Consider the following 17,683-nt stretch of genomic DNA (forward strand, 5'->3'; position numbering starts at 1 on the left):
TCTGGACTCAAGTATTAGGGGCTATATCAGATACTGGAGTTCCGAGGGCTGTTTTTTCAGAAAATGTTTGTTTAATGGGCATAGTTGATGAAAATGGTCCGGATATACACACTAAACGATATATTGTGAATCTATGCAGCCTGGCTAAAGTATGTATAGCCCGTACGTGGATGGCCCAGGAAGGTCCAGTGTTTAAACAATGGATATCGTTAGTTAATACCACCCTGGCCCATGAGAAGTATCCATATTTGGTCAGACAAGCGGAACCCAAGTTTGCTAAAATCTGGTATAAGTGATTTAATTCAAAATATTTTACAAATTTCTCAGTTAGATTCTTCTACTCTGTCCATTTTGTAGTTTGTTTGGCTTAGGGCGGGGGGGGGGGGGGTAGAGCAGATATAATATTATGTATTTTTTTTGTTTGTTTTGTGTTTTTGCCTTAATCGGTTTCTGTGTTTAGGTATGTAACTGTATAGTGTGTATGGTTAACACCTATGATGTGCAACGTGTATGTATTCTATATGTTGTCTGAGATATTTGTAATTGTCTTATTTTTTTTTACATTGGAAAATTAATAAAAGAATATTGAGATTAAAAAGTTAAACTACTGTAGAATTTATGCCAACATCAGCTCCTGCATGAGTGCCCGGCTCAGTTGGGCAATTGCTAAAAGGTGAATTTAGAGGCAGGAGGAGAAGAGGAGGAACCTAAGTTAAAGCGTTTAATTTGAAAGTGCCTAGGCTTCTAGCACTGGTGCAATATCCCAAGGATGAAGCCGAAATAAGGATTTCTATAAAGTATACTAATTATTTAAATACACAACCGGTTTTTATCTCAACATCTTGCACGTACACTGTTGTAGAATGTTTCTCTAATGTACCATAGAACCATGAAAAAAGACACAGCTACAAAAGCAGCATATTCTTGTTTTTCTGTCAATGCTTAGCAAGTATATGGACAGATATTGCACATCATTTTATTCCTCTATATATTTAGAACAGACCTTGTAAAGTGTGATCAGCCACATTAATTGATTAGTTACTGTATAAAGAGTTAACATCCAGAAATATGAAACCTTGTATTGAGAAAATGACTGAAAAATTGCATACACATGTATAATAAATACCAAGCTATAACTGCTGACCAGAAATCACACAATTAAGAGATATCTGTATTTCATTTAGTGTAAGTTAATTTTCTGTGTAATATCCACAGTGCATGCGAGATCAATAAGAATTATATGAAAACATTTGAAACCATGAGATCATAATAAAAAAATGGTAATCAAAGCAAAATACAGTTCCTCCGGCTTTGTGACATAATATTTCCACCATCCATGCCATGCAATACGATTGGCAATATTGAATTGTTACGATGGCCAGAACAGGCTACAAATTGGTGTTTCACAAAGAATGCAGGATGTTCAAAATAATCACCAGGTGTTGTGCATGAACAAATGAATGTGATATTTAGCTTTACAGATACTTTGCTCTACCTGAAGTGATGGAGACTTGGGCTTTCAGAAGATCACGCTCTTTCCTCATTTGTACCAGATCTACTTCCAAGGCCTGTTTATCATGTTTGTATCTAGCTATATCATCAAGCAAACCAGTCTCTTTTTTCTTTATTAAAACAAGGAGGAAAATAACAAAACAAAAAAACAGTAAGTCATGAGAGTCTAATACATATTGATTTTTTTTTTTTATTGGATAGGCTGTCAGTATACAAACTTTATTATTGGCAGCATCTGTGGTCTGATGGTGGAGTTAACCATCAATCAGGTATGACTTATGCAAATAAGTTACCTCTACTCAGACCACACCATAATTTAATCATTAGGCGTTCCAAAGCAATTCCATACACGTTACATTTTTGAACAGGAATAGTGAACCTAGGCCCTGATTCAGAGCCGGACGCTCTGACCAGAGCGCTCGTTCTGATTCAGGGCCCACCTCCATTAATATGGAGCGTCCTCCTGGACGCTCGTATAGCTGTGGGTCACCACCCACAGCATATACGAGCGTGCAAAATGATGGTCGCGATGGTCTTGACCATCGCGACCATCGGAACTGCGAGTAAAAGCCTGCGGTTGAGTTTCTCAACCGCAAGGCCAGGAGTGATTTTGGCTCTATCAGAGGCAAAATCACTCCCACTGACATCACTAGTCACTAGTGATGTCAGTGGGGCCGGCTTCCGACGGTAGGCGTTCCCTTGGGAACGCCTCCGTCTGGCAGGCACGCCCACCAAAGGGGGCGTGCTGTCAGTCACCATCGACAGCACGCCCCCTTTGATGAGACACTCTGAGCGAAGGAAAGTCCTTCGCTCGTCGGGTCTCGCGCATGCGCACGACGGAGCTCCCTCCGTCGTGCGCATGCGCAGTGGGGAACATTGACCCACTTGCGAGCGTACTGCCGCTCGCGAGTGGGTCTGAATGACCCCCCTACTGCCAAATACCAACTGGAGTAAAATACATCAGAATGCAAATTAGGCAAAGTAACTAGGACTGTTTGTTCGGATAATTGGAAACTACAGTACAGAGGTTCTCTCATACACGACTGTCGTAGTCGCGCCAAACAGCCCTTCCCCGAGCGCCAGGACTTCTGTGATGTGGCTTGCGCTGAGTGGATTTTTTGGTTGAATATGCATCTTAGTCACAATGCGATTTGATGTGATAAAACCGCTTAACGAGACTGCACTGATTAAGTTGACGTGCGCCACTTAAACATCTGTGTGCGAATGACTGTGAATCTGTATACAAAGTTCTATGGATGCAGCGGCCGCAGCTTTTTTTTATGCCAAGTTCCGTTGTGCTTCACCTGCGACTTTGTAAATATTTAAAACTAATTCCTGTGCGGTTTAAGTCACAGTCTGGTGTCTCTGGTAAAAATTGAGTGGTGTTTTGTTGAATCTATGGTGCGAATAAGTTGCAAATAAAAAAAAAAAAAATATGCCATGCTCAATTCAATTTGGTGCAATTCAGCGTGGCTCAATTGCACCAAGTGTCGCATGCTGCATGGCCTATTGTGGCCAGGTGTATAAGGATACATATGTATGTATGCTGGGTTTTGCTTAGTTTTTTAATTTTTACTGTACTGTTTAGTTTGTATGGGCTAATACAGGTTGAGTCTCCCATATCCAAAATGCTTGGGACCAGGTGTATTTTGAATATCAGAATATTCCGTATTTTGGAATAATTACATACCATAATGAGATACCTTGGGAATGGGACCCAAATCTAAACACAGGATGCATTTATGTATTATATACACAAAGCCTGAAAGTAATTTTATACAATATGTTTAATAATTTTATGCATCAAAAAAAGTTTGTGTACATACATGAAATTAATTTAGGTTTCATGTACACCTTATATACACAGCCTGAAGGTTCCTTTATACTATATTTTTAATAATTTTGTTCTTTAAACAAAGTTTGTGTACATTGAACCATCAGAAAGCAAAGGTTTCACTTTCTCAGTCATGCTAAAAATATTATGTATTTCGGAATATTTGGATATGGGAGACTCAACCTGTATAGCATCAAATAAATAATTTTATTTATGGATCAAAAAACTTGAAACTCCGTTTGTTTGGCTGAAAATTATTTTTAGTTTCCTGTAGATAGTGTCCGGATAATTGCTGTATTGGCGTAGAAGAGACAGGACACTGTATAAACCACATAAATCCTTTTAAAAGTTCTAGTTACTCTGTGCCATCAACACATAACCATTAATAAATTGAGTTAATTGTTGTAATTACAATTATAATTTAGCTTTACTTTAAGAAAGACATAAAGCAATTATATATACTGTATAATGAAATATCAGTTATTAACGGATAGCTATAAACATAAAGGTAATTGCAAATATTCAAACCACACATAAAATGCTATCTTCGGCAGTGAACAAAGCTTATAAACAAAAACCATTCACGAGTAATATTTTATATTACGTTTGATCCAACTAAAATACAATACAAGATAGAAATTGCTGTTGAACCATTTAAGAAACCTATTGTAAATAAAATGGCAATCTCTGTTCTTTACCTGAAAGGCATTCAGTTCAGCAATCAAATCTGTAAAGCTCTGAGTATTGGATTCAGATCCTTGGGATGCATATTGATTATGTATTATGTTACTATTCACTTTCAACTTCTCTCTAAAATAAAAGTTACAAAATGTGTATTCCAATGATTATATACTGTGTTTACTGCATATGCAAAAAATAAAAATCTATTTGTAAGAAATTATCTACACAATATTTATGCATTTGTAATGTTATTTTGTAAAGCCCTGCATGAGAAGAAATCAGAAGCTGACAACACAGTGTACTCATTATTTTTAATCATAGTCATCTATTATTTGCAATACATAACTAAGTAATCTCGCTATCTTTAGACTTTCCTATTTATATGAATGTAAAGGTAATTTGTATTTGGGCAAAAAAAGAAAAAAACAAAACAAAAAAAAAAATGACACCCCTTGAAGGTACTACTTTATGTAATCAAATCATCTGTCACTGGGGGCTGCAGATCCCCTATATAAGGCTAACCCACAAAACAACCGACTGCGCTCATGAATCTATAAAAATAAATATGAATGTAAAAATTTACATTATTTGGCAACTTGTTCTAGGCTACATTACATTTTCTCTACTTCCACTTTGTTATGCTGGCGGAGATTTGGGCAGAGGAGATTTTATTTATATATGGTGGCTGTACCCCACGAGCTTGAATTGTTGTAGGAAAATGTATTTTATACTATACTCAGGAGCAGATTCAATTAGATGCTAGCTGCCAGCTCATATGCACATATACAGAGTCTGATTTCTGCTTACACCTCCATAGGCTCCTAGCAGAAATCAGCTAAGGCCGAGTACACACCTGAACAATATCGGCCCGATTTGGCCAAATCGTAACATCAAAATCGGGCATATCGCGCAGCGTGCATGCCAGATTTTCACGCTCCCGCGGTCGCATTTGATATTGTGTGATTTTAGCCGTGCTGTACAGCCAATCACAAGATATCGCACGTGAGGCTGTACATATTAATGAAGGACGGAACAGTGATCATTCAATCGTTCAGTAAATCTTTTAAGTGTGTACCGGCAATCATGCGATGTCCAGGGTGAAGGCAAATCAGGTACCAACTCTAAGAGACGCATCCTGCAATGCTGCCTAAACAGTAACTATTTTGAGCGCTGTTTATGATAATTATCAGGTGATCTGATCCTATTCTGAAATCCTCCAACATAGAAGTATAATCTAATATGGATACTACAAAGCAGTAACTCACTCCCCCACCCCTTTTTTGTTTATCTCCCTGTGTTGCCCTTCCATTCATAATTACCTTAATTGCTTCTAGAAGTTAAATAGTCTGTAAAAATTACACAGCATATTGCTGTTGCGCTTACAAATCATCCTAATATGTACAAGGAACTGCAAGAACAGTAGTTCAGGACTGCGAGTTCCATTTATCTGAATTGATGTGGCTTCATAATAAGATACCTACAGAAAAATTTATTTGTGACCTCTGTTCCTCAATCATGACCTACAGAAGTTTATCTCTCTGATACACTATACAGGAGGGCAGATGTATTAAGCTCTGGAAAGTGATACATTGAAGAGTGATAAAGTACCAAACAATCAGCTCCTGACATTTTTTTCAAACAAAGTGACAGTTAGGAGCTGAGTGGTTGGTAGTTTATCACTTTCCAGAGCTTAATACATCTTCCTCAGTAATCGTTATTTATTGCACATAAATCCAGAAACACAGAGCAGAGTAGTAATAATTGTGCACCTTTATTACTTCTATGTTCTGTGTTTCTGGTTATACCTTTGTAAAAGGTGGTACCTGTAATGATAAAGCTCATTTCATATTGGACTTGGCATATTAACCATGATATTAGTAACAGTATATGTTATGATCTGTGATCCACTGTCTATATATTTAATTTGTATCAGTTAACCAAATTATTTGTATGTTCAGCTATAGAAAATCCCCAGCAGGCTGGATGGTTTACATTTATACAAAAAATAATTAAGTTTCAGAGGATGTGATGGAGAGCTGACTAAACTTCCTGTGTGCAGTGTATTGTGGAAGTTGTGTAATTAGCACCACAGGGCCTAATAGGAAATAGGAATTCATACTGTCTTCTCAGTATGTCAGAGCATGTCCTATGTCACGCTGCCCACTGTCATCTCCATTTGCCGGACAGGAACCCCATTATGAGAACAAGGTCCAGCCATCACACCTGATATCAGTGAAGTTATTAATTCTCAGACTTGCTGTTTTCTCTCCTATATGCAGAAACCATTTCTGATACATATCTGATTCTGATACAATACTAATTTCAGGAGGCTTTGCTTATCACTGTATTATGGGTTAATTTACCTTAATAAAACGAGGTCTGCTTTAAGTGCTTGATTTTCCTTGAACATCTGCTCTTCCTTTTGCTTGTTTTCTAGTTGGAGTCCTTTGACTTGTTGATACAGTCTTTCATTTTCCTGCAACATGCATATCAAAGACTGTTTGAAAGGTATAAAAAGGAAACGTTTTATGGCCTAGAACAGTGAAAGGCAACCTGCTATACTGCAACTGATGTAGAACTAGAAATCCCAGAATGTCCTGCCACAGTTTTAACACAATCTAACAGCAAAACTGCTGGGATTTGTGATTCCACAGTAGCTGGTGGCAAAAATATATATTTTTTAATTTACTAACTGTAAAATTTGGTTAGCAGAACTATGGGAGGAGAGGAGAGGCTTAAAAACCATTAAACATTTCATATGTACTTGTTTATGGGCAGTACACATCTTTGATTACACCAGGGTGACAAATTATAGATTGAAGAAGCAGGAGCAGCTCCAAGGGGTAATGTTACACTGGAAACACAAGTTCTGGCATGTGGGATTTTTGCTTACAAAAGCCGCTGCTTCGCAAATAAAGCGCAAAGTTTAGTTTTTTTTAATCACATTTAGATAAAATTAAAATGGGGTATCATAAAAATTCCTCATTAGAATACTGTATGTGATGTTCCAAACTCATACTGGAAAACAGCAGGACGGTAACATAAGGTCTGAAGTCCCCAGTATTATTTCCCTAAATTGTACCAAAAGAAATTTCCAGATAGTTCTAAAAACATCCTGTAATCAACGTGACATTTCAAAATACCAAATACATTTTTCAAACTTGTCGAATGGACTTTATTACATGCCATCAACCTTGGAACATCTGTAAAGCTGCCCATCCACTAGGCGATGCGGGGACGACGGCGTCGTCTCCAGCGGGGTGAAGTCTGGAGAGGTCTTCCTCCTGGGTCCTCCAAGTCTCCCTGCAGTCCTCGGCGGTGACGGGCAGAGTCAGCAGGGCACTTGTCTCCGGCAGGCTGCAGGACCCCCTCCTCAGCGGCTCCCAGTAGCAGACATTCCATGGCAGCAGCGTCCCTCTAGACAGGTGAATGATAGCGCTCACTCTCTTGGCACTCTGCTATATGGTGGCGGGTTCATCCCCAAACATGGCAACCTGACGGCGGTCGTCAGGTTGACCGTCATGTTCGGGCGATTATTGATGTTAAAAACGACCAGCGGGTGCGCGCATCGCTGGTCGTTTTTAACATTTTACTGCCCGATTTGCGGTCTATTACCAAGCAATGGAGCGATAACGACCGTCGTTATCGCTCCATCGCTAGCTTTAATTGCCTAGTGGATGGGCAGCATAAGTCTGTTAAGGTTTTTTTTTTTTATAATATGTCATTTAAATTGTATCTAAATATTAGTGTAACCTCAAATAAATACTTTGACAGGTTAAAAGGTTAATATGCAAGGATCCTATTTTTGTATTTTCATCCTGATATACTGTATACTGAGTTATCTAAACGTATGAATGACCCACCAAAGAGACGGATCTATTTCTGATATGCCTGCTCACATTATTGATCTAGTAATCAGAAGTACATATAATGTATCCATTGGAACATCTATCTTTAACTGGAGGGATTTAAGGAAACACTTTTTAATATCAGATTCCACCTCTCTCACAGGACTTTTGAACATTAATATACTACACTAGCAGATTTTTCTTTATCTGTTGTTTTATGTTTCTCTTTCTATGAGGCTATAAGAAAGGAGATATCACCATATAGTGCACACAGCATGTTTAGGATTGCATCTAAAACCAGCATGTCATCTTGCATTACTATTCCCATTATGCAAATTAATATCACTGTAAATAAAATCTCCTACAATTTCTTTTCCATGATTGGAGCAGAATCTCATCCTCATAATTTACACAAAGACTGAGAATATACTCAAAACAAATATATTGACAGTTCTTGTTAACGCTGAGCTCATCCCATAGTGCTTCAGCATTGTAATCATGTTTTAATACCAATGAAATCATAATGCTATTCAAATAATAATAATCAGGGTGTACCATTCTACTGACTGCTAGACCTCTAGCATTTGAGAACTTTACACTTGAGATACTGTAGCTATTAGAAAATGGCAACGACATATTACAAAAACGAAATCTACATGACAGCTTAACTAACAAGAGGGCACTCCCTGTAAGCTTCCATAACCTTTTTAGCCATTAATCTAGCTCCCTAAGGCATTCGGTATGATTTACCACCGGCCGCATGGCCGGCGGTTAAAATCCCGACAGAGTAGGAAATCCCAATCGTCCTAGAGGTAGGTATAAACTAACCTAATTCTACCCCCTAACCCTAACCCTCCTTTAGGGTGCCTAACCCTAACTTCCCCCCTGTGCCTAACCCTAATCCCCCCTTCCCCGCCGCCTAAACCCAAGTCCCCCGTGGGGGGTGCCTAACCCTAATCCCCCTTCCCCTAGCCTGACCCTAACCTCCCGGGGAGGTACCTAACCCTAAGTCCCTTTAAACTGAGAAAATCCTTGCAAGGATAGTTATTCTGTAGTTGGTACCTATATGGCCTAAGACAGCAGGGCTCATGCCCAACTCCTCACAGCAATCAATCAACACGGGCTACCACATGTCGAACCGAGCCATCAGGGAGACCGCAAACTTTAGGTTATAACATTTTAAAGCCACATACTACAAGAACAGAAAAGCACGCTGCTCAGATTGGATATCAAGTCTTGTGGCAGGTAGACCTATACAAAATGAAATGCGAGGTAAACGGTATAGTGTATACAGATAAATAGATTCCAAAACCACAAACCGTTGCAGATCAAAAATTGGGTGGTCGTCTGTAGAAAGGTAAAACTAGGAGGGAGTATGTAGGGCTGCATGTATGTGAGAGAGTTCAGAAAATGAGTAGCATGTATAAATGGAACTATTCATAGTTTTCATTCACACCTTGTATATGTCCCATATGATGATGCACTGATCATAAAAGGAAAATTACAATGTTTAATAAAAACTACAAATGAAAATATAAATACAACATAGTAAGTATAAGATAAGGTACACAATTAAAGTAGCATATAATATATCTTAAGTATTTAGTGATAAATGTTGACATGATTGAAAATTCACTATAGAAGTCAGTGGCATCTGGAAACTACTCTTCATTGAATATATAGTTCCTTGAATAGATAGGGGTATAGGTAATTACCAGTATGACGAGGATGCAAATTTTAGTCCGGAACTGATGATTATGGGTAGTCCAAAGATGATCTCCGATATGCCTGCAGCCTCTGATGAAGCTGAGTGACTCAGTGAACGCGTAAGGTCGATTGCTACCTGCGACAGACGGGACTGCACAGGCTGCAAGCAAGAGCATACTTCATATGGAAGATAATCTTTGAACCACCTCATGAATATCAGTAGTGGACTGAACTTTGCATTATCATCATATCATAGCTGGATTTGGGGGTGAAGTTTAGCACAGGGGGGAGCCCCAGCACCCCCCTATCTCACAAGGGGGAAAGGGATGGTGGAGATGGAGTCTAAGCAGGGGGAGGGGTTTCAGGCAGGGTTACATGGCACAGTGAAGCCAGGGCCGGCAGCATGGATGGGAGGAGAGGAGTAACTGCAGACTGTGGCCCAGATTTATCAACAAGTGATTTTCTTGTTATTATTCATTACTCATCTTCAATGGTACTCCAACAACTCTGCTCCTGTCGTGTGTTTGAAAAATGACAGTTAGGAGCTGATTGGTTGGAGAACCATTTAAGATGAGTAACGAGTGATAACAAAAATACTACTTGTTGATAAATCCAGGCCTGTGCACCAGGGTGTAAGGTAAGTTTGAGGGGGGACACTATATTGTCTACCTGTATGTATATAAGTGACTATGTATGCGTGTGACTATATGTATGTATGTATCTGTATATTTGTATGTGTGCGTAACTACGTGTGACCGTATGTATATATTTATGTGCTTGTAGACTATGACTGTATATATGTATGTGTATATGTGTGACAGTATGTATGTGTTCTGTTTATATGTATGACTATTATATATGTACGTATATATGTGTGGCTATGTGTTCTGTTTTTCAGGTGCTGTCCCACCCAGTGGGCTAAAGGAAAGGTAGGGAGGGCAGCCCAGCATTAAGGGAAGCAATGTGCATGAAATGGGGATGTGATGTTTGGCCATGCCCCCTTTCGTGTGCGTGCCCTAGGCTTACACTAGAGGATTCAATTCCCGTGTTTCAAATGTTGCCCTCTAGGGCCCCCCAAAGCCTTAATCCAGCTCTGCATCATACTGGTAATTAAAATAGAGTAGTATAGGTGGTAATTATTTATACCCCTATCTATTTAAGGAACTATATGTTCAATAAAGAGTAGATTCCAAGTGCCACTGACTTTAATATAGTGAATTTTCAAATCATATGATCATTTATCACTAAATAACCAAGATATATTATATGCAATTGTAATTGTGTACACTATCTTATGCTTATTATAGTGTATTGATATTTTTATTATTTGTATTTATTAAATATCATAGTTTTCCTTTTAATGCAAGGTTTCTAACAATTTTATCAGTGCAACATCACAACGGGCATATACTTAGTGTGACTGAAAACTACAAATATTTCCATTTATACTTGCTACTCAATTTCTGAACTCACACACTCACACAGGATCGCAACTGTGACTAGGCACGCAGTGTGACTGTGATGATATGCTAATCCATTGTGATTAGCTATGCCGGACGCCCACCTTACCTTACACACAGCCGTAATACTTAGCAAGACTGCAAAACCATTGGTAACATCGAGTACAATCAGAGCCTCACGCACACTTGCACAAGGTCAGACCTTACTCAGAAATTGATAACCTCTGCGTATGGCATTGAGTGGATAATTTATGCACGCACTGGCACACCTGCGTTTCGCCGACCATCCCCCGTCACCTCCCACAAATGGCACTTCTTGTCAATCACTCTGCAATGGGTCTGTGTAGTCACTGCGATCTCAGTCCTGATTGCATGGCCAGTTCGCGCATACACATGAGCAGATCACAACAACTGTCCGATTGCGTGCATAATAGCAGTTGCGATCCTTGCTGCATCAGGCCCTGTGTCCTTAGAGTATGGCCCATTTCAGTGAATAGATCAACTTTTAACATATATGAATTGCAAATAAAATCTAGTGGTTTACCATTATAAAGAATGGGACCAGTTTTAAATGATCAATAAGCAATATTTAATGTCTCAGATTTTAACAAACAAAATATTAGACATGGAAGACCTTACTTGACTTCCAATACTTGAGAATTTTTGGGACAAAGGGAATACATCTACCAGCATTGTAGATAAACAATGCACCCTTTTTAATATCAAAAGCACAAATTAATTGCACCACAAATAACATGATTCAAGATTGAATTGGAAGTTCTGCTAATAATACTTTTTACAAAAATATGAGATATGGTAAGAACTTACCCTTGTTATCTCTATTTCTAAAAAAGTCCATAGGTTTCCACAGGATACCTTGGGGTACAGGTGATGGCGGCAGACATCGGGCACCATAGAGTTAAGTTAAGTTTTCAGCCTCCCAGGATTCACTGGGGTCCCTTTTCTACACCCCGCCCCCGAGCCAAAGCAAATCAGTTACGTAACAAGCCATAGGCCGGAGGAGGAGAAAAAAAAAAAAGAGAAGAAAGTCTGGAACACACAAGAATCACATTCTCACCAGAAGGAGACAGAAAAACCGGTAACCAGCTCAAAGCCCATCTGCAGTACAGGTCCGACAGGGCGGGAGCCCTGTGGAAACCTATGGACTTCGTAGAAATAGAGATAACAAGGGTAAGTTCTTACCATATCTCATATTTTCTACTTCAGGGTCCATAGGGTATTCACAGGATACCTTGGGGATGTCCCAAAGCAGTATCCTTTAAGGGTGGGGGTCGCTTCTGTGCTGAAAGGAGAATCCGCCGCCCGAAGGAAGCATCCTGAGAGGCGAAGGTGTCAAATGCATAATACCTCACAAAGGTATGGACAGAAGACCACGTGGCTGCCTTGCAAAGCTGAACAGCAGAGGCACCACGGCGAGCTGCCCACAAAGGACCCACAGACCTAGTGGAATGAGCTTTAACAGAGGATGGTATAGGAAGGCCTTCATCAATGTAAGCCTCAGAAATCGCCATGCAAATCCATCCTGCCAAAGTTTGCTTAGTGGCAGGCCAACTCTTCTTATGGAAGCCATATAGGACATACAAGGAGTCCGACTTCCTAAATGAATTGGTATGGTCAACATAAATCCTTAGAGCACGTACCACATCCAAGGAGGCCTCAGCAACCGAGAGCTCTAGGGAATTAAAGGCCGGTACTATAATTTCCTCATTAATGTGGAAACTAGATACCACCTTAGGTAGGAAACCAGGGCGAGTGCGAAGCACTACCCTATCCCTATGAAAAATCAGAAAGGGAATGTGGACATGAGCCCCCAAATCTGGCCGAAGCAACACAGTCTTCGCTGCAAGCCATTTTAAATCCACTGAGCCCAGTGGTTCAAAAGGTGGTCCTTGGAGAGTCCTCAGGACCACAGCCAAATCCAAGGAGCCACTGGTGGAACAAAGGGAGGCTGAATACGAAGTACACCTTGCATGAAGGTGCGGACATCAGGAAGGGTAGCAATCCTACGCTGAAACCACACTGACAGGGCAGAAACCTGCACCTTCAGGGAAGTAAGGCGAAGACCGTGATCTAAGCCCGCCTGTAGGAAAGCCAAAACCCTGGATATCCTAAACACCTGAGGATCATAACCTCTAGGTCGACACCATTCAAAGAAAGTATGCCACTCTGTGGTAGATTCTTGCAGAAGCAGGCTTCTGAGCTCTGAGCATGGTGTTAACTACAGAGGTAGAAAAACCCCTGGACCTTAAGAGGGCTGTTTCAACAGCCACACCGTCAAAGACAGACGACCCAGGTCCGGGTAATGGAAAGGACCTTGGGACAACAGGTCCGGATGTTGAGGCAACAGCATAGGAGCGTCTATGGAGAGACTCCGAAGATCTGAATACCAGTGACATCTGGAGCCATCAACAGAAGCGTTTCCCCTTCTTGCTTGAATTTTCGAACCACTCGGAGAAGAAGGTATAACGGTGGGAAGAGGTACACAAACTGGAAGATCCACCAGACCGACAAAGCGTCTACCAGAAGAGCCTCCATGTCTCTTGTTCTTGACCTGTACACAGGCAGCTTGTTGGTGTATCGGGAGGCCATGAGGTCTATCTCTGGAAGACCCCAATTGTTCACCAGGAGTTGAAACACCTCCTGTGAAGAGACCATTCTCCTGGATGCACGACTTGACGGCTGAGAAAGTCTGCTTCCCAGTTGAGGACTCCTGGTATGAACACTGCCGAGATGGCAGGGAGATTGCACTCCGCCCAGGTCAGAATGCGGGACACTTCTGTCAGTGCCGCCTGACTTCTTGTCCCTCCTTGGCTGTTGATGTAAGCCACCGTGGTGGCGTTGTCCGACTGCACCTGCACGGGTTTTCCGTGGAGAACATGTCTTGCTTGCTGAAGAGCTTTGAATACTGCCCGAAGTTCCAAGTTGTTTATTGGAAGCGCAAATTCTGCTGGTGTCCACCTGCCCTGGAACAAGTGTGGACCCGTCACTGCTCCCCAGCCACAGAGACTGGCGTCTGTTATCAAAAGGACCCAGTTCGCCACCTAAAAGGGGCGTCCCCTGTTTAGGTGAGCCGTCTGTAGCCACCAGGCCAGAGACAGACGTACCTCCGGAGAAAGCACCATGGTCAGTGTCTTTATCCGATGGGGCAACCCATTCCATCTGGAGAGGATCAATTTCTGCAGAGGTCTGGAGTGAAACTGGGCATATTCCACCATGTCGAACATTGACACCATGGAGCTGAGTAACCTCATCGCTGAGTGAATAGACACTCAGAAGGTCGTCCAGATAGGGCAACAAGCGGACCCATTGCATCCGCAGGTGGGCTGCCATGACTTTGGTAAACACTCGAGGCGCTGTGGCCAGACCAAAGGGCAGTGCCTGGAACTGGAAATGGTGGTCGAGTATTGCAAACCTGAGGAATTGCTGGTGCGCTAAGATAATAGAGACATGCAGGTAAGCATCCTGAATGTCCAACAACACCATGAAATCCCCAGGCTTCATTGCCAACATAATGGAACTTAGGGTCTCCATCCTGAACCAAGGAACCTTAAAGGACTTTAGTGACTTGAGGTTGAGGATGGGCTGGTAAGACCCATTGGGCTTCTGTACCAGAAAGAGATTGGAATAGTATCCCTTGCCACTCTGGGGTAACGGAACAGGCACCATAACTCCAGCCTGGAGCATATAGTGCAACACTTTCTGGAGTTCCCGGGGATTTGTCCTGAGTTGACTGAAGGCCTGTGTTGAAAAAACAGCTGGGAGGCCTTCGCCGGAAGGAGAAGGCATACCCCCAGGAGACCACTTCTCTTACCCAAGCGTCCATGGTAGTCAGACACCAGCACTGGGCAAACTGAAGAAGTTGGCCTCCCACTCTGGGGTCCCCCAAGGGGAGGCCCGTCCAGTCAGGCTGAAGGCTTATCGTCCAACTTGGGAGGAGGATGTCTAGTACTCCAAGCCTGCTTCTTTGGCTTGGCAGATTTCCTGGTTCCTGATTGCCTTGGAAAGGACTGTACCTTAGACATACCCTGGGCCCTATAGGGCTGAAAGGACGAAGTACCAGACCCTGATGGGACTGTAGCAGATGGCAAACACGCTGATTTAGCTGCTGCCAACATGGCCACAATTTTGTCTAGATCAGGACCAAACAGGACCTGTCCATTAAAGAGCAAGCATTCTAATCCCTTCTTGGAATCTGCATCCGCTTTCCAAAAGCGCAACCAAAGGGAGCGGCGTGCCGCTACTGCTGCCGAGGAGATTCTGGATGTGAGGAGACCTATATCTAAGGCTGCCTCATTAATGTGCGTGGCTGAGTCTCTGAGATTGCCCACTAACTCCACCTGCTCAGCGGAAGAGTCAGTGTCCAGAGACGTCTCCAAGTTATCTGCACAGCGCTCCACGGCTCTGGCCACCCAGCACATGACCATAGGCGGCCTGGAAGCCCCTCCACCAAGGGAATAAATGGATTTTAGGCATTTTTCCACCTTGCGATACGTAGCATCCTTCAAGGAGGACATGGGCAATGTTGCACGCCTCACTAGGCGTGTGACATGAGAATCCACCCGTGGGGGGGTTCCCATTTGGAAAAATAATAATTATCTGCAAAGGGGTAAGCAAAGGCCAAGCGTTTTTGAGGCTGGAACTGCTTACCCGGATTTTTCCACATCTCCTCTAAACGATCCACTAACTGACCAGATAGGGGAAATACAGTGGCATCTCCCTTAACATCCTTAAATAAGACGTATTTGGAAATGGCCATGGGGGGATCCTCATCTTCAATAGCCAGGGCCGCATGGACTGCCCGTATAAGGCCTGGTATATAGACTTTAGACTCCGCCTCCTTAGCACAAAGGGGCTCTTGGTCTAAAAAGTCAATCTCACCATCATTAGACAAAAAATTGTTTATAGATAGGGATGCGATGACACAAGAAAGCAGCTGGTAAGGGGTAGTCACACCCTGCAAATACACATAGTAAACAACAAAGAAACCAACGCTAATAAAGATGGATGGTGATCTTAAATCGTACAGTTGTCATTTGTTACATAAATTCACACAATAAAAAATAAAAATAAATTGCGTTAAGCCACACATTAATAAATAATAAAACAAGTGACCGGCACTCTTAATGAGAAGGTCCCATAGGAATACTCGCAGGAGCCTGTGTGGGTGAATTCATTGTCCAATACAGTACAGCACCTGACGGACATTTTGCAAGGGGAGTCACCATTGCGGCCTTCTAAGCGGCCTATAGTGTCTCAGACAACTCAGTATGATGATGATGATGACATGACGTCTGATGATGGTGAACAACAAAGAAACCAGCGCTAATAAACATGGACGGTGATCTTAAATAGTATAATTGTCATTTATTACGTAAATTCACACAATAAAAAATAAAAATAAATAAAATATGAGATATGGTAAGAACTTACCCTTGTTATCTCTATTTCTACGAAGTCCATAGGGTTCCACAGGATACCTTGGGGTATAGGCGATGGCGGCAGACATCCAGGCACCACAGAGTTACATTTTCAGCCTCCCAGGATGCACTGGGGTCCCTCTCCTATACCCCGCCCCCGAGCCTCAGGCCACTCAGTTTCGTAACAAGCCATAGGCCGGAGCTGGAGCAAAAAAGAGAGAGAAGACAGTCTGGAACACACAAGAATCACATTCTCACCAGAAGGAGACGGAGAAACCGGTGACCAGATCAAAGCCCATCTGCAGTACAGGTGCGACAGGGCGGGAGTCCTGTGGAACCCTATGGACTTTGTAGAAATAGAGATAACAAGGGTAAGTTCTTACCATATCTCATATTTTCTACTTCAGGGTCCATAGGGTATCCACAGGATACCTTGGGGATGTCCCAAAGCAGTATCCTTTAAGGGTGGGGACGCTCCTGTGCTGTAAGGAGAATCCGCCGCCGAAAGGAAGCATCCTGAGAGGCGAAGGTATCAAAAGCATAATACCTTACAAAAATATGGACAGATGACCACGTGGCTGCCAATCACCGCTGAGGCGCCACGTCGAGCTGCCCACGAAGGACCCACAGACCTAGTGGAAGAGCTTTAATAGAGGATGGAACAGGAAGACCTGTGAATCCATCCTGCCAAAGTTAGCGTAGTGGCAGGCCAACCCATTTTATGGAAATCAGAAAGGACAAAACCGAGAGTCTGATTTCCTAAATGGACTGGTACGGTCAACTTAAATTCTTAGCGCCCGTACCACAGCCAAATAGGCCTCACCAGCAGACAGGACTGGGGAAGTAAAGGCAAGCACTGCCCTGTTCCTAGGAAAGATGAGAAAAAGGGAGGTCTACATGACAGAGCCTCCCATTCTGAGATCCTACTGGCCAAATTAAGAGCCAGAAGGAATACAGTCCTAGCCGTAAGCCATTTGAAATCCACTGAGCCCAGTGGATCAAATGGCGGTCCTCAGAGAGCCCTAAGGACCACAGCCAAATCCCAAGGAGCCACAGGTGGAACAAAGGGATGCTGAATATAACGTACACCCTGCACAAAGGTGCGGACATCAGGAAGAGTAGCAATCCTACACTGAAACCATACTAACAGGGCAGAAACCTGCACCTTCAGGTAAGCAAGGCGAAGACCGTTATCTAAGCCCA

General features: G+C 42.2%; 1 protein-coding gene across 3 annotated transcripts in view; it reads right to left on the reverse strand.

Moving 5' to 3' along the window:
- The window catches only part of CEP162 (centrosomal protein 162), a 160,394-nt gene that overhangs the window by 41,019 nt on the left and 101,692 nt on the right, over nt 1–17,683 (reverse strand). For all 3 annotated transcript variants that reach the window (XM_088470612.1, XM_088470595.1, XM_088470604.1), the window contains exons 17-19: nt 6,391–6,503; nt 4,045–4,156; nt 1,496–1,622 (exon numbers count right to left, since the gene is read on the reverse strand). In XM_088470612.1, coding sequence (XP_088326738.1) covers nt 1,496–1,622; nt 4,045–4,156; nt 6,391–6,503 — 352 coding nt within the window. The remainder of the gene's footprint in view (nt 1–1,495; nt 1,623–4,044; nt 4,157–6,390; nt 6,504–17,683) is intronic.

This window comes from Taudactylus pleione, unplaced genomic scaffold (genome assembly GCF_031769625.1).
Source record: "Taudactylus pleione unplaced genomic scaffold, aTauple2 ptg000015l, whole genome shotgun sequence".
Classification (NCBI taxonomy): domain Eukaryota; kingdom Metazoa; phylum Chordata; class Amphibia; order Anura; family Myobatrachidae; genus Taudactylus; species Taudactylus pleione.